Below are 18,816 nucleotides of genomic sequence, written 5' to 3' on the forward strand. Positions count from 1 at the left end.
AACTGTGCCAATCATTTGATAATTTAGATGAAATGAACAAATTCCTTAAAAGACACAAATTGAACCTGAAGAGAAGAAGTAAAACTGTCTTTATTTGCAGGTTAATGTTTGTCTATGTCTACATGTCTACATGTTTGTCTATGCAGAATATATTAAGGAATCCATGAAAAAACTAGAGCTAACAAGTGAATTTACTAAGGCCAGAGATACAGGTTAATACTTGAAAAATCTGTTGCATTTCCATATAAAGACAGAAAACAATTAGAAAAAGAAATTTAGAAATTTCTGTTTACAATAGTGTCAAACTTAAGTAACTTGAAAATAAGATTAACAAAGAAATGTAAGACATCTACACAGAAAACTACTAAACATTGCTGAGAGAAATGCAAGAGGACTTAGCTATAACACATTCATGGGTGAGAAGTCTCAATATTGTTATTATGCTCTAGATTTATTACATTCTTCATCATAATTCCTGCAGGCTATTTGTAAATCTTGAAAAACCCGTGAATTTGTCACATAGGAACATACATGAATAGATCCACTCATATGCACTCAAGTGATTTTTGACAAAAGGTGCCAAAGGAATCAAATGGGAAAAGGAAAATCTGTTTAGCGAATGACGCTGGAACAGCTGAATATTCATCAAGGAAAAAAATGAACCTCAACCCCAACTTCATACCATGTACAGAAGTTAATTTGAGATACATTGTAGACCCAAATGAAAAAGTTAAAAATTAAAGCATCTAGAAGAAAACACATGTTCACAACCTGGGGATAGATAAGTGTTTCTTAGAACATAGAAAGCAATAATTGTCTAAAGGAAAATTAATAATGAGACTTTATTAAAATTATATTTAGGAGACTACTTGAAAAATCACAGACTGGGAAGAAAAATTTACAATCATACGTCTAAAAAAAGACTTAAATCCATAATACATAAAAAACCTTTTGTAGCTCCATTACGGAAAGCCAGACATCTCCATTAAGAAAATTGCAAAAAGATTTGAACAGTTTGCAAATGTAGATATGTGAGTGATTAGTAACACAAAGCACAAATGATAGTAAACTCTCATATGTTTTTGATGCAAGTATAAAATGGTACCACTACTTTGGAAAGTGTTCTGTTTCTTATAAAATAATTATATATTTATTCCCTTGGCCCAGAATTATACTCTTAGATATTTTCCAAGAGAAATCAAAGCCTGTGTCCCCCCAAAGGACTTGTACATAATATTTGTAACAGGTTTATACTTAGTAGCCAAAACTGAAAGCAACCCTATTATTCACCAGAAGGAAAATGAATAAATAAATGATGATATATTTTTACAATGAAATACTTGTTCACCATTAAGAAGAAATAAACTAATACATGAACCAACATGGATGAATCTGAGAAGCACTTGCTGTAGAACGAAGCCTCCCACAGAATGGTGCTGTAGGATGTCTTCCATATGAAGTGCTAGAATAGCCAAAGATCAGCTGTGGTGGAAAAGTTATTTGTCTCTGGGCAAGGGAGAACTTGCTGAACTGATGGAAATGTTCTATATATTGAACAGGGGTTTGGGTAACACAGTTTTGCTTTTATCAAAGCTAATTGAATGGTCGGCTTAAGTTTTAAATGTTTCAGTGTATGTCAATTTTACTTTAAAAAACTAACATATTGAACTCAGTTAATTATGTGCATGCTAACTTATTTTGGGGTGAAGGGTATTGATGTTTGCAGGTTACTCTGAAATTTCTAAAAAAAAGATATCATGATTGGTAGGTTGATGGATGGATAGATGATAAAGCAAATGAGCAGAATACTAATAATTATATCACTGAGCTGGTAGATATTCACTGTCCAAGTTTTTCACCTTTTGCCGTGTTTGAAATTTTTCATAAGAATATGTGAGAAAAAATGAAGAAAGGTAAAGATTTAAGAGAAAGTAACAGCTTTTGAAAACATGCAGAAAAGAGCCGACCTGTAAATAATAAAACCAAAGAGTGGAACAGAGCAAATGCTGAAATAGTTTAAGTGAACTTTACTGAAATGGAAGATTTGAAACTATATATTGAAAGAACACATGACATACCTGAGAATGTTCACCAGAGAGACCCACATCAAATTATCGGACTTAAAAAGAACAATCCTTTGGGTATCTAAACAAAAAGAGCAAGCGACTTATAAGGGAGACAATTAGGTTATGGATATTTTCACAGCAGTATTTTATGCTAGAAGAAAACGGATTAACATATTTCATATACTCAGAGGGAAAAAATGTAGGCGAAGGATTTTATAGCTAGCAAAGTTAATCTTCACCTACAGGGTGCCAGAGAAGCTGTCATCACCATGCTAAGAATTCAAGAACTGTTGTTCCCGTGAGTCCTTCTCAAGGAGTCTACTGGAGAATGAACTTCAGAAAACCAGGATTGTTGAGAGAGATTGACGAAAGAACTGGTAGTGCTTCTTGTAAAACTAGGACCAAATGAGGGTTAGAAGGCGACAATATAGATGTAGTGGCTATATAGTCTGACAATGTCGATAAAGAACAATTCCACAAAATGATAGAATAGGCAAAAAAAAGTGTAATTGCTTTTATTATATTGATGGTGGTGATGTTAGTACTGTTATTCAGTTTTGGGACTGTTGTATGATGTGTAGAGCACAGTATTAATTATGGTATATATGGAAGTAATTATGGGATAATTTTAATTGTGTGTATAAATGTATTATAGTTGCATAAACAGAACCTGAAATATCTTACTCCAGACTAATAAGGAAGCTATTAAAGACTAGGTTTGCATCAGAAGGGCTTAGGAATCCTCTTGAAGTGTTATTTCGGGTATCGGTAAGGATAATACGTGCAGTGGTTTGAATCCCATCAAGATTGTTTAATTCTATGAGTTCCTATGATACCAGAAACTAACTGGTCATCTTAGATGATGATAGAGAACCAATTTATTTTCTTGAAAAATGATAAAGAGAAAGAGCCGATCACTTATCCTGGCTTTGCTAAATGAACTGGTATAACTGGGTAACCAGGTAGCAGATGCGGGGAGCATATCTATAAAATGTTACAACTAAATAACAAAAAAAGAATTGATAAAAATTTCACTGTTAAAACCCTTAATAAAGTAGTGGATCTAGGTATGGACCAGTGGCCCCTGACACCACCAAAAAAGAGACAACCACACATTATGTTCCTCTTTATAAACTGTACAGCATCACTTAAAGTCATGGAGCATGAGTCTGACCAAGACTTTGATCCAGCTGCCAATGCAGAGAATAGTTTTTGCAGTAGAGTATGTCATCTGCAAAATCCACATGGTGAGGAAATGAAATAATGTAATAGGATATGTTCATATATTTGAGGGCATAAATATAAACTCTAAAAATTGAGTTAGAGATGGAAAAGAGAAGTGAAGGAGAGTGGGAGTAGAAATACATCAATTCTTTGCCTATGGTTGGGAGTCTGTAAAGCTGGAGACATAACAAAGGAATTAGGAAAAAAAATATATCTGACATATCAGTCAATGGACAGAACCAACTCACTAATACTGATTCTCAGAATCACAAAACAGAACTCAACTGTGTCATGTACTGATATGGAATTATCTCTGTGTTAATGGAAAAGTGTACAATAGATATAATCTGTTATGTTGAAGCATGATGTGTATTCAGATTTTTACAGTTTCTAGAAAGTTGCTCAGAAACTGATGATGATGGTTTATGCAAGAAACTGGGAATAATTGGTTACCTCCAGGGAAGTGATCTCCTGGGCCACTGAAGAATGAGAGTGGTCAGAGACTTAGTTTTGCTGTGTCCTTTTTTGAGACTCCTAAATATCATGTATTAAAAAGTTAATGAAATCCTTCCCAGCCTAGTCTTGTGTTTGACTGACTTGCGTATTCATAGTACTAGGCACTTTACAGAGAAGATAAACCATTAAAGAGACTAATGAACATGAAAGGAAAAGAAGCCAGAATATGTAATGTGCAAAGAAGTAGAGATACAAGTCTCATTCAGCATCATCCTTCCCCTTTCTTCTACCAAACTTTTCTCCCTTGAGATATTCATGACTAGGTATAGATGTGATATTAACGACTCTAAAACCATGACTTGGCTGATGCTGGGCCCCCGTTTTTCATATGTCTTGGGAGAAGTCATGAAGAGTTGAGTTGGGTCTCATAATGTCCATGAATAAGAAGGTATACAGCAGTTCCGTCCTCTGTCAGGAGGTAGTTCTTTTTAGAGTGTTTACCTTCTGTGTTCCTGTCAGTTTTCCCCAAGGTAATTAAGTCAGAGCAAGTGTTTATTTCCTACTCTAGTTAGAGGAACAGGAAAAGAACTATGATTAGCTCAACGGCTTTACGTTGGTTAGAGAGGCAGAAGTTTAAGAATTTGGACATTTTAATGGGGATTTCACTAACAAGGGCAAACTTCCAATTCTTTGTGCAGTTTAAACCAAACATATTTCGTATGTATCCCATATATATATTTTTTCTGTATTTGGCATAATATTTCTTCTTTTACAAGGCAAGAAAATCAAACAATACTGTGGGAGATACACCTGCTTATTAATCTCAACATCTAGGATGAAATTGTAACATTTTAAGGAAATATTATAAAATAGTATTACTTTATTGCATGTTGAAAGTGGTAGTGAATACTTCATCTGGAAATAGAGAAATAGCCAGCTTTATTATGACTTTAGTATTTTGTGCATTCCCTTTTTTTAAAAAAGACTTTTGCTTTATAATCAGACATTGTTAAAAATGAGAGGTAAACAGCCCTCTTGATTTTCACTTCAGTTTACTGTATACTTTAAAAGGAACTTGAAACTGACCTGGAAGGGACTGTGGGTCTCTAGGTTTGTATTACTGGAATATGTGAGTTTGCTGACTCTTAAAAAATTTAGTTTGACTAAGTCCAAATTAAGGGACATTGTCTAAGGACATCTGTATATGTTATATTCCTTTTATCTAATGTTTCATGTTATTTCTGGGGTTTTTTTGACAGATAATCTTCAAAGAGCAGCTTTCACCAAAAAAATTGGGCTTCTTAAATGTGATAGAACTTGTTGGAGCTCTTAGTGACATTCTCCGTGTTGAGTTCAGGGAAGGAGAGCAAGACTTACTGGTGTTTGATGCTGACATGAAGCCACTACCACCTGGTGAGTTGAATCACAATATGATGCAAGCCAGATATTTTAAAAATTGAAGTATAGTTGACATACATTTATTACTTTTAGGTGTACCACATAGTGATTTGACAGTCCATACACTGTGCTGTGCTCACCATTATAAGTGTAGTTACCATCTGTCAACATACAATGTTATGACAATATTATTGACTGTATTCCCTATGCTGTATTTTTTATTCCTGTGACTTATTTATTTTATAACTGGAGATTTTACCTCTTAATATTCTTCACCTATTTTGCCCATCCCCCCACTGCCCTCCTGTCTGAAAACTACCAGTTCTGTATACTTATGATTGTTTTCATTTTGTTTTGATTTTTAGATTCCACATATAAGTGAAATCATATGGTATTTGTCTTTCTCTGACTTATTTTACTTACCATAATACCTTCTAAGTTTATCCATGTTGTCGCAGATGGCAAGATTTCATTTCTTTTCATAGCTGACTAATATTCCATTGTATGTACACTAGGACTTTATCCGTTCATCTGTGGATAGACCCTTAGGTTGCTTCCATAACTTGGCTATTGTAAATAATACTGTACTAAACATAGGGTGCATATAGCTTTTTGAATTAGTGTTTTCATTTTCTTTGGCTAAATGTCCAGTAGTGGAATTACTGGATCATACGTTATTTATTTTTAATGGTTTCTTTTTTTTTTTTTTTAGGGAATCTTTACACTGTTTTCCACAGGGGTAGCACCAATTTACATTCCCACCAACAGTGCACAAGGGCTCCCTTTTCTCCATATCCTTGCCAGCACTTGTCTATTATCTTGATACTAGCCATTCTGATAGGTATAAGGTGATTTCTCAGTGTGGTTTTGATTTTGCATTTCCCTGGTAATTAACAGTGTTCAGCATCTTTTATGTGTCTGTTGGTCATCTATATGCATTCTTTCAAAAAATGTCTCTTCAGATTTTCTGCCCATTTGTGTGGATTATTATTTTTGGTATTGAGTTGTAGAAGTTTTTTTTTTATATATTTTGGTTATGAACCCCTTATTGGATATATCATTTGCAAATATATTCCCCCATTTAGTAAGTTGTCTTTTCATTCTGGTTTCCTTTGTTGTGCAAAAGTTCTTTAGTTTGATGTAATCCCAGTAGGTTATTTGTGCTTTCATTTCCCCTGCCAGAGGAGACATATCTAGAAAAATGTTGCTAAGGCTGATGTCCAAGAGATTACTGCCTCTGTTTTCTTTTAGGAGCTTTATTGTTTGAAGTCTCACATTTGGGTCTTTAATCTATTTTGAGTTTATTTATGTGTATGGTGTAAGAAAGTGGTCCAGTTTAATTTTTTTCCATGCAGCTGCCCAGTTTATTGAAAAGACTTTCTTTCCCCATTATATATTCTTGCCTCCTTTGTTTTAGATCAATTGAACATATAAGCATGGGTTTATTTCTGGGAGCTCTGTTCTGTTGACCTATGTGGCCATTTCTGTGCCAGTCCATACTGTTTTGAATACCATAGCTTTGTAGTATGTCTTGAAATCTGGGATTATGATACCTTTGACTTTGTTCTTTTTCAAGATTTCCTTGGCTATTCAGGATCTTTTGTGATTCCATATAAATTTTAGGATTATTCATTTAGTTCTGTGAAAAACTACTCTTGGTATTGGAGCACCTGGGGTGGCACAGTTGAGCATCTGACTGTTGGTTTTGGCTCAGGTCATGATCTCAGGGTCATGAGATTGAGCTCCGTGTCAGGCTCCATGCTCAGTGGGGAGTCTGCTTGGGATTCTCCCTCTCCCTCTGCCCCTCCTCTCTTTCTGTCTCTCCCTCTCCCTCTCCCTCGCAAAGAAATCTTTATTTTGTTTTGACTTTTCTATTTTTTATTTTAATGTTTTTTTTTATTTTATTATGTTAGTCACCATTCAGTACATCCCTGGTTTTTGATGTAAAGTTCGATGATTCATTAGTTGCGTATAACACCCAGTGCACCATGCAATACGTGCCCTCCTTACTACCTATCACCAGTCTATCCCATTCCCCCACCCCCCTCCCCTCTGAAGCCCTCAGTTTGTTTCTCAGAGTCCATAGTCTCTCATGCTTCGTTCCCCCTTCTGATTACCCCCCTTGCTTTATCCCTTTCTTCCCCTACTGATCTTCCGTTCATATGTTCCATAGATGAGAGAAATCATATGATAATTGTCTTTCTCTGCTTGACTTATTTCACTTAGCATTATCTCGCAAAGAAATCTTTAAAAAAAATACTGTTGATATTTTGATAGGAATTGGATTGACTCTGCGGATTGCTTTGGATAGTGTCAATATTTTTAACAGTATTTGTTCTTCTAAACCATGAGCATGGTGTATCTTTTCATTTGTGTCATCTTTAATTTCTTTCATCAGCATTTTATAGTTTTCAGAGTACAGGTCTTTCACTTGGTTAAATTTACTCTTAGGTATTTTGTTCTTTCTGATGCAATTGTAAACAGGATTGTTTTCTTAATTTCTCTTTCAGTTATTTCATTATTAGTTTACAGAAAGGCAACAGATTTCTGTATATTAATTTTGTGTCCTGCAACTTTACTGAATTCATTTATTCTAATAGATTTTTGGTGGAGTTTTTAAGGTGTTCTGTATATAGAATCATGTTATCTGCAAATAGTGACAGTTTTATGTCTTCCCTATCAATTTAGATACCTTTTATATCTTTTCTGATTGCTGTAGCTAGGACTTCCAGTACTGTGTTGAATAAAACTGGCAACAGTGAACATCCTTGTCTTGTTCCTGAGAGGAAAAGCTTTCAGTTTTTCACTATTGAGTATGATGTTATCTGTGGATTTGTCATATATAGCCTTTATCATGTTGAATTATGTTCCTTCTATATCCACTTTGTTGAGAATTTATCACGAACGGATGTTGAATTTTGTCAAAAGCTTTTTCTGAATCTATTGAGATGACCATATGGTTTTTAACTTTCATTTTATTGTGATGTATAAAGTTGATTGAGTTGTGGATATTGAACCATTCTGGCATTCCTAGAATAAATCCCACTTGATTGTGGTTGATCCTTTTAATGTATTGTTGAATTTGGTTTGCTAATACTTTGTTGAGGATCTTTGCCTTGTATGTTCGTTAGGGATATTGACCTGTAGTTTTCTTTTTTTAGTAGTGTCTTTGGTTTTGGTATCAGGGCAATTCTGGCTCATGAAATGAATTTGGAAGCTTTCCTTCCTCTTTTATTATTTGAAATAGTTTGAAAGAGTAGGTATGTTAATCCTTCTTTATTTAAATGTTTGGTAAAATTCACCTGTGAAGCCATCTGGTCCTGCACTTTTATTTCTTGGGAATTTTTTGATTACTGATTCAATTTTGTTACTAGTAATTGGTCTGTTTATATTTTCTACCGGATTCAGTTTTGGAAGATTGTATGTTCCCAAGAATTATCCATTTCTTCTAGGTTGTCCAGTTTGTTTGCATAATATTTTGTATAGTATTCTCTTAGAGTTCTTTGTATTTTTGTACTGTTGGTTTGTTTTGTGTTTCATTTTTGATGTTATTTGTTCGAATCCTCTCTCTTTTTTTTAAATGAATCTGACTAAAGATATATCAATTTTGTTTATCTTTTCAAAGAACCAGCACTTAGTTTCATTGATCTCTATCTTTTTTAATCTCCATTTCATTTATTTCATTTATTTCTATTCCCACCTTTATTATTTCCTTTCTCCTACTAACTTTGGGATTTGTTCTTCTTTTTCTAGCTTCTTTAGATTTAAGTTTAAATTGTTTGATATTTCTCTTGTTTCTTGAGGTAAGGCTGTATCCTTATAAACTTCCCTCTTAGAACTGCTTTTGCTGCATCCCAAAGGTTTTGGATCATTGTGTTTTCATTTTCATTTGTCTCCTTCTATTTTTTCATTTCCTCTTTGATTTCTTCATTGATTCATTGGTTGTTTTATAGCATGTTGTTTAGCATCCTTGTATTTGTTTTTTTGCAGTTTTGTCTTGTAATTGATTTCTAGTTTTGTACTGTTGTGTTTGGAAAAGATGCTTGATATGGTTTCAGTTTTCTTAAATTTATTGAGTCTTGTTTTGGGCTTAATGTGATCTATTCTGGAGAATGAAAAGAACTTGAAAAGAATGTGTATTCTGCTGTTTTTTGAAGGAAATGTTATGTAAATATTTGTTAAGTCTACCTGGTCTAATGTGTTGTTCAAGCCATTGCTTCCTTATTTTCTGTTTGAGTGATCTGTTCATTGATGTAAGTGGGTATTCAAGTCCCCTCCTATTACCGTGTTATTATCAGTTTCTCCCTTTATGTCTTCTAATATTTGCTTAATGTATTTAGGTGTTCCTATGTTGGATTGGGTGTATAGATATTTACAATGGTTATATTTTCTTGTTGAATTGATCTCTTTATCATTATATAATGTCTTTATTTGTCTCCTGTTACAGTGTTTATTTTAAAGTCTACTTTGTCTGACATATTGCTACCTTGGCTTTTTGTTTGTTTGTTTTTTTCCATTTACATGGTCTATGTTTTTCCAACACTTTACTTTTAGTATGCATGTGTCTTTAGGTCTGAAGTGAGTCTCTTGTAAGGCAGCATATAGATGTGTCTTGGGGTTTTTTTTTTGTTTTTAATCCATTCAGTTACCCTATGTCTTTTGACTGGAGCTTTTAGTGCATTTACATTTAAAGTAATTATTAATAAGTATATACTTAATGCTGTTTTGTTCATTGTTTTCTGGTTCTTTTTATGGTTCTTCTCTGTTCCTTCTCTTGCTTTATCTTTGTGATTTGATATTTTCATTTGTGTTATCCTTGGATTCCTTTCTCTTTATTTTTTGCGTATCTATTATAGGTTTTTCGTTTGCCGTTACCATGAGGTTCATATATAATATACTATGTTTGTAGCAGTCTGTTTTATATTTTAAATTGATGGTTGCTGAAGTTTGAACACATTCTAAAAACATTAAATTTTTACTACCTCCTCCTCCAAGTTTTGTGTATGTAATGTCATATTTTATATCTTTTTATTTCATGGCCCTGAACTAATTTTTTTAGATATAATCGATTTTGCTACATTTGTCTCTTTTTTTTTTTTAAAGATTTTATTTATTTATTCGACAGAGATAGAGACAGCCAGTGAGAGTGGGAACACAAGCAGGGGGAGTGGGAGAGGGAAGAAGCAGGCTCATAGCAGAAGAGCGATGTGGGGCTCGATCCCATTACGCCGGGATCACGCCCTGAGCCGAAGGCAGACGCTTAACCGCTGTGCCACCCAGGCGCCCCGCTACATTTGTCTCTTAACCTTCATACTAGTTTTATACGAGATTGATTACTGCCTTTACTATATGTTTGCTTTTACTCATGAAATTCTTTCCTTTCATAATTTTTTTCTAATTATGGCCTCTTCTTTTCCACTTAAGGTAGTCCCTTTAACATTTCTTCAAGTCTCTTATAGTGGTGATGAACTCCTTTAACTTTTGTTTGCCTGGGAAACTATTTCTTCTTAAATTCTGAATGATAACTTTGCTGGGTAGAATATTCTTGGTTATAGGGTTTTTTCCTTTTTCACTTTGAATATATCATGCCATTCCCATCAAAGCTGATTATCCTATGGGGTTTCCTTGTATGTAACATATTGCTTTTCTCTTGCTGATTTTTAGATTCTCTATCTTTAATTTTTGACATTTTAACTAATTTGTATCTTGGTGTGGATATCTTGGAGTCATCTTATTTGGGCTCTTTGTGATTCCTGGTTTTGGATTCTGTTTTCTTACCCAGGTCAGAGAAGTTTTCAGCTATTATTTTTTCAAGTTATTTTTCTGCCCTCTTCACTCTCTCTCTCTTTTTGGGAACCCTATAATGTGAATGTTAGAATGCTTGATATTGTCCCAGAGATCCCTTAACTTATCCTCATTTGAAAAAAATTTTTTTTTCTGTTCAGCATAGGTGCTTTCCATTACCCTGTTTTCCAGATCACTGACCTATTCTTCTGTACCTTCTGATCTGCTGTTGATTTTCTCTAGTGTATTTTGCACTTCAATTATTGCATTCTTCAGCTCTGATTGGTCCTTTTTTATATTATCTGTCTCTTTGTTGAAGTTTCTCTGAGTTCATGGACTCTTCTCTGGAAGTCAGGTGAACATCCTTATGATTACTATCTTGAACTCTATCAGATAGGTTGCTTATCTCCATTTGGTTTAGTTCTTTCTTAAGGTTTTATCTTATTCTTTCATTTGGGGCATATTCCTCTGTCTCCTCATTTTGTTTGACTCTCTTTGTTTCTATGAATTAGGGGGAAAACTACTTCTCTTAGACTTGAAGGAATTGCCTCATTTTGGAACATCCACTGTATAGACTGTATGTGTCTGGCAACTTTGGCTGGTTGGCTGGCGTTTTAGTGGGTGCAGGCTGGGTGTCCCAGGGCACTTCATTCCAGGACCACTCTGGTGTGATGGTGGGAGCTGAAGTGAGTACAGACCAGAGGATTCTGGTGCTCTCCATGCACAGTGTGTCCTGGAGGTACAACTGGAGCTGAAGTGAGTGTGAGCTGGGGGTTCCTGGAGTGTTCTGCATAGTAGGTGCCCCAATGGATTGTCTATAGGTAAAGTGGGGATGAGCCTGGAGTGTTCTGGAAGACGCAAACCTGATTTTTATTTGTCCCTGAGAGGACAAAGAAAAATAAAGCATTGTTCATGAATAGTCTTTACTGTAACCACATCAACCAAACATATTACACATTAACCTTGAAAACACTTTGTATGTGGTGACCATTCTTTTTGGTGATATTTGTTGTAGTAAGGCTAACCTGTCTCATTAATGAAGACCATCTAAATTTTTTTAAAGATTTATTTGTTTATTTTAGAGAGAGAGAGAAAGAGGGAGAGACAGAGTGCACCAGTGGGGGGAGGGGCAATGGGAGGGCAAGAGGGAAGGCACACACCCTGAGCTGAGCGCAGAGCCTGACTTAGGGCTCAATCCCACAACTCTGAGATTGTGACCTGAGCCAAAACCAAGAGTCCAATGCTTAACCAACCAAGCCACCCAGGTGCCCCATAGACCATCTGAATTTTTAAAATACACTTTCTTCACATTATCCAGATATTTGGATAATTCTGAAGAAATAAATTTTCTAAAATAGTGATCTAATGGGAAAGCACTGGATCAGTGGTTGTTAACTCTGGCTATTCATCAAAGGCTTTTTAGAAATACATGGATATTGGGGCGCCTGGGTGGCTCAGTCATTAAGCATCTGCCTTTGGCTCAGGGCATGATCCTGGTCCCTGGGATCGAGCCCTGCATCAGGCTCCTCCGCTGGGAGACTGCTTCTTCCTCTCCCACTCCCCCTGCTTGTGTTCCCTCTCTCACTGGCTGTCTCCCTGTCCAATAAATAAATAAAATATTAAAAAAAAAAAAAGAAAAGAAATACATGGATATTCAGAATAAGTGGGTGTGAATTGGGACCTAGCACTCATATTTATTTTTAAATAAACTTTTTATTTTGGGATAATTTTAGGTTTGTAGAAAAGTTGCAGAGATATTAATGAATTCATTTGCCCTTCATCTGTTTCCCCTAATATTAACATCTTATCATGATACATTTATCAAAACTAAGAAATTAACTGATACATTACTATTAACAAAACTCTAGATTTTATTTTGGTTTTACCATTTTTCCCCACAATTGTTCTGTTTCTGGATCCACTCCAGGATACCACATCACATTTAGGGCATTTGATTTTTATTTCTTTCTTGTGTTTTTCTTTTGACTTAGTTTGTTGTTGTTTTTTTTTTGAAATTTTTATTGAGGGTATTGTGTATTGTATATACAGTTATTATGAACTAATGCAGAGAGATTCTATGTACTTTTTCCTCTGTTCCCTCAATGGTCATGCTAAATTATAGTATAATATGGTACAGTTGACCCTTGAACAACATGGGTTTGAACTGGATAGGTCCACTTACATATGGATTATTTTTGGTAAAATCAGTATAGTACTGTAAATGTAATTTCTCTTCCGTATAATTTTTTAACATTTTTTCTTTAGCTTTATTATAAGAATACAGTATTTAATAAATATGACATGCAAAATATGTGTTAGTCAACTGTTTATGTTACAGTAAGGCTTCTGGTCAGTAGTAGACTATTAGTAAAGTTTTTGGGGAGTCAAAAGTTATATGCAGATTTTTGACCGCATGAGGGGTTGGTGTCTCTAACCCCTGCATTGTTCAAGGGTCAACTGTACTTATATTTTTATAAGCTTTTACAAGTGGTTTGACGGATAGCAATTTTTTTCGAAAATGTAAATGTCTTTGCTGATTTTTCTGATTATTAAAATAACTCATGTTCATTTTGGAAAATATCACAGATGAGTGGAAAGTTGGAAGTGAACAATTACCATCATTTTACTTCCCCCAAAAATGCTGTTAGAATTTTTATATAGTCTTCCAGATTTTTTTCAACATATATGTAAGCATAAGTAGATTTTTAAAAACTTATAAAAGCAACATTTACTTATTTAAACAATTCCACCAATGTAAAGTGTTTTAATGGGTCTTTTTTTGACCTCTTGTATATAACATAGTTATTTATCATATGTACAATTTTCTTGCACAAAACAGTATTCTATAAATATCATATTAGTTCTTGCTTTTTAACCTCATATATTATGGATGTTGTTTTATATCAGCATAAAAAAGTTTATTTCATCCTTTTTAACTACATAGAATTCTTTTATGTGACTATATTAATTTAATCAGTCTTCTATTGACAGACGTATAGAGTGTATTTATTTTTTATCATTATAAAAGGTACAGATGTAGAAACCCACATCTTTGTGTACTTTTATTAGTTTTTCTTTAGGAGCCACTGTGGTTTTAGATCTATCTGGAGACTTTTTTTTTTTTTTAAAGATTTTATTTATTTGAGATAGAGTGAGAGGGAAAGAGCACGAGCTAGGGAACAGAGGGAGAGGGAGAAACAGGCTCCCCACTGAGCAGGGAGCCTGATGAGAGACTTGATCCCAGGACCTTGGGATCATGACTTCAGCCAAAGGCAGACGCTTAACCTCCAGGGGCACCTGTTTTAATAGTATCAACCTCTTATAATCATCATACACATGTAATTTGAACAAAATATGTGATTGATTTGGTAATTCCCTAAAAATTAAGGCACTGTATTGTGGAATATTAAGTAGTCACAAACATTGTACATTAAGTAGCAATGCTCATTCACTGCTAAAGTTGAACAAGAAGTAAACTGAAATCAGGATGTTGAAAAATAAAACCTTTAGTCAAAGTTCAAGAAACCGTACCAGACTTACCGTCTCCCTGCCAACATAAATAATTTAAGATTTGTTCCCATCTAGAACTTCCTTTTATCTCTCCGTGCTGAAAGGTCTGCAAAGACAGGTTCATGTCTCTCATTTATCATTATTTACCCAGTGCCTGGCCCATAGAATGTGCTTAGTTATAGTTATACAAAGTATTGTAATAGCTATCCATAAGCTACTCTATTGATCATTTCAGATGGTGACGTTTCTTCAGTCAGAAATTCATGTTTAGCTCAATCAGATAAGAAAATAGAAGTCAAAGCTTATGTCTCCAGTCCCCCTAGAAATTCACTGTCTACTGCTGCTGTCAAGGAGACTACCTGGGATTGTCCTCCTAAAAACCGTAAGGAGCCAGAACAGAAGATTTGCAAGAAGCCTAATCTGGTGGTAAAGCCTTTACAGCTGGTAAGGCTTAACGACTTTGTGTACTGCAGATTCAGCATTATGAAAAGTATCTGAAGGAGTATTTCTTTGAACCAAAATTCTACTTTAGAAAATTCTTATTTCTAGAAATGTGATTTCTTAGAGCAAAGCTTTGGTCTGAAGTCACTGTATGCAGCATTTATTCTGGTTTTCAATCTTTTGTATAACTAATTTCATTCAGATCTCATTTTAAAGTTTTCAGATGGCTTTGAAGATTTGCCGGTTTTCTCAAGAGGTGTAGCCAGTGCTTAGTCCATGCTTTTTAAAATGTAGGCTGGAAAACCCTTGAGGGCTTCAGAGGGAAGAGTTGAGGAGCTTTGTTTTTGCTGTGTGTCCCAACAACTGCTGCGAATTGCCCCTGAACCCGTCCTCAGTTATAGGGTGCTTTTCTTTTTTCTTTTTCATCACATGTCCGCACAATTCTCATTTTTTGCATTCTCCTGTCCTATTATTTTATTGTTGTTAAGGAATTAATTGCTTACTCTTCTTTTCTTCTACTGTCTATGCCTGGCTTCTTTCATGGAAGGAAAACATTTTGTTTGGAAAGCTTACTGCATATTTTCTTGAGGACAAGAGAAAGGCCTAAAGGAAAATAAGATATTTTAGAATAAGAGTGCTTGAGGGAGTTAAGATGGTGGAGGAGTAGGGGACCCCTTTTTCAGCCAGTCCCCTGAGTCGAGCTGGATAGGTACCAGACCAGCCTGAACATCCACGGAATCAGCCTGTGATGCAGGAAGATACATCTGGATCTCTACAAATGAACATCTCCAGCGCTGAGTATTGAGGTACGAAGCGGGGAACTGTGAAACCGCGCACAGATATCGGAAGATAAAAGGAAGGGTCAGGGAGCCGCCACATTCGGGCACCGGGAAGCGGTAGCCACCTGCACGGGGAGCAGCCGGACTCGCGGACCGGCACCTGCAAGAAAACAAACTGGGACCGTGAGCGGGGGGCGTGCGCCACCAGACTTCTCACGGAACTCCGGCCTGCTCACTGGATCCAGACTGAGACCGGGAGCTCCGGGAGCGCGCGGGGGGGTGGCTGGCGGCTGGCGGTTAGAAACACAAAGGACAGAGACGCGCTGGCCCTGGAAGTGAGGGCTGGGACGCCGGGTGTGAGGCGCACATCCCGGGACGGGACACTGCAGAGTTGAGCAGCACCAACAGAAACAGAGTTAAAGTGACCAGAACATCAGTGGAGAACGGGCCGCGATCCCTCTGTTCTGAGACAGAGGCTGAGATTCGGCCGCTGCTGCTCTCTCAGAAGAGGCACAGCAGACCTCCAGGGAAAGCCGCCAGAGAACAAAAGCCTGGAAATACCGGCTCACAGTGTACCCATCCCCATCCCCCCTCGCAGGGGACGCAGAGACTCTACCCAAACAGGGTTGCCTGAGTATCGGTGTGGCAGGCCCCTCCCCCAGAAGGCAGGCTGAAAAATCAAGAAGCCCACATCCTGGGGCGCCTCGGTGGCGCAGTCATTAAGCGCCTGTCTTCGGCTCAGGGTGTGATCCCAGCGATCCGGAAAGGAGTCCCTTATCGGGCTCCTCCGCTGGGAGCCTGCTTCTTCCTCTCCCACTCCCCTGCTTGTGTTCCCTCTCTCGCTGGTTGGCTCTCTGCCACATAAATAAATAAAATCTTTAAAGAAGAAGCACACATCCCTAAGATCCCTATAAAACAAGGGTGCACGGCCTGGGTCCTGGTCAATAATTTGGTCTCTGGACAACCCTGCAACCTCTCCTCATCAGAATGACAAGAAGGAGAAGAAGTCCCCCCCAGAAAAGAAAAGACAATGAGTCTGTGGCATCTGCCACAGAACTAATGGATATGGATATATCCAAATTATCAGAAATGGAATTCAGAGTAACAATGGTCAACATGATGTGCAGACTTGAAAAAGTATTAACGAAAATGTCAATGAGAATATAGAATCTCTAAGGGTGGAAATGAGAGTGAATCTGGCAGAAATTTAAAATTCTATGAGCCAAATGCAGGCAAAACTAGAGGCTCTGACGGCCAGGGTAAATGAGGCAGAGGAACGTATTAGCGAATTGGAGGATGGGTTAGTTAGAAGAAAAAACGAAAATAGAAGTTGGACTTAAAAAAATCAACGCCCACGAATGTAGGTTATGGGAGATCACGGACTCAATGAAACGATCCAATGTCAGAATCATCGGCATCCCCGAGGGGTGGAGAAAAACAGAGGTCTAGAAGAGATATTTGAACAAATTGTAGCTGAAAACTTCCCTAATCTAGCAAGGGAAATAAACATTCGTGTCCAAGAGGCAGAGAGGACCCCTCCCAAGCTCAACCCCGACAAACCTAGGCCATGTCACGTCATAGTGCAATTCGCAAATACTAGATCCAAGGATACAGTATTGAAAGCGGCCAGGGCAAAGAAATTTCTCACGTACCAAGGCAAAAGTATCAGAATCACGTGAGACCTCTCTACACAGACCTGGAATGAGAGAAAGGGTTNATGAGAGAAAGGGTTAGGGGGGGCATTTTTAAAGCTCTTTTAGAGAAAAACATGCAGCCAAGGATCCTTTATCCAGCAAGGCTGTCATTCAGAATTGATGGAAAAATAAAGACCTTCCAGAATCGCCAGTCATTAACCACTTTCGTAACCACAAAACCAGCCCTACAGGATATATTAAGGGGGCTTCTATAAAGGTAAAAAGGCCCCAAGAGTGATACAGAACAGAGTCACAACCAATACAAACAAAGACTTTACTGGCAGCATGGCATCATTAAAATTCTGTCTCTGAGTATTCAGTCTCAATGTGAATGGCTTAAATGCTCCCATAAAACGCCACAGGGTTGCAGATTGGATAAAAAGAAATGACCCATCCATTTGCTGTCTACAAGAGACTCATTTTGAATCCAAAGATACGTTCAGACTGAAAGTAAAGGGTTGGAGTACCATCTTTCACGCAAATGCACCTCAAAAGAAAGCTGGGGTAGCAATTCTCATATCAGATAGATTGGATTTTAAACTAAAGACTATAGTTAGAGACACAGAAGTGCACTATATTATTCTTAAAGGATGTATCCAACAAGTGGATATGACAATTATAAATATATATGCCCCCAACAGGGGAGCAGCAAGATACACAAGCCAACTCTTAACCAAAATAAAGAGACATATAGATAAGAACACAGTAATAGTAGGGGACCTCAACACCCCACTATCAGAAATAGACAGAACACCCTGGCAAAAACTAAGCAAAGAATCAAAGGCTTTGAATGCCATACTCGACGAGTTGGACCTCATAGATATATATAGAACACTACACCCCAGAACCAAAGAATACTCATTCTATTCAAATGCCCATGGAACATTCTCAAGAATAGATCATGCTCTGGGACACAAAACAGGTCTCAGCCAATACCGAAAGATTGAAATTATCCCCTGCATATTCTCAGATCACAATGCTCTGAAATTGGAACTCAACCACAAGGAAAAACCTGGAAGAAACTCAAACACTTGGAGGCTAAGAACCATCCTGCTCAAGAATGACTCGATAAACCAGGAAATCAAAAAACAAATTAAACAATTTATGGAGACCAACGAGAATGAATACACAACGGTCCAAAACCTATGGGATACTGCAAAGGCAGTCCTAAGGGGGAAATACATAGCCATCCAAGCCTCACTCAAAAGAATAGAAAAATCTAAAATGCAGTTTCTATATTCTCACCTCAAGAAACTGGAACAGCAACAGAGGGACAGGCCTAACCCACTGACAAGGAAGGAGTTGACCAAGATTAGAGCAGAAATNCTTTGCAGATGACATGATACTCTATATGGAAAACCCAAAGGAATCCACTTCTAAACTATTAGAAGTTATAGAGCAATTCAGTAATGTGGAGGGATACAAAATCAATGCTCAGAAGTCAGTTGCATTTCTATACACGAA

The 18,816-nt window shown here is 36.7% G+C and overlaps 1 protein-coding gene across 1 annotated transcript in view; it reads left to right on the top strand.

Annotated features, from left to right (window-relative positions):
• The window catches only part of TDRD5 (tudor domain containing 5), a 106,771-nt gene that overhangs the window by 45,386 nt on the left and 42,569 nt on the right, over positions 1 to 18,816 (top strand). The window contains exons 7-8 of the mRNA XM_034667729.1: positions 5,006 to 5,159; positions 14,710 to 14,882. Coding sequence (XP_034523620.1) covers positions 5,006 to 5,159; positions 14,710 to 14,882 — 327 coding nt within the window. The remainder of the gene's footprint in view (positions 1 to 5,005; positions 5,160 to 14,709; positions 14,883 to 18,816) is intronic.

The sequence above is a fragment of the Ailuropoda melanoleuca genome, chromosome 8, assembly GCF_002007445.2.
Source record: "Ailuropoda melanoleuca isolate Jingjing chromosome 8, ASM200744v2, whole genome shotgun sequence".
NCBI lineage: Eukaryota > Metazoa > Chordata > Mammalia > Carnivora > Ursidae > Ailuropoda > Ailuropoda melanoleuca.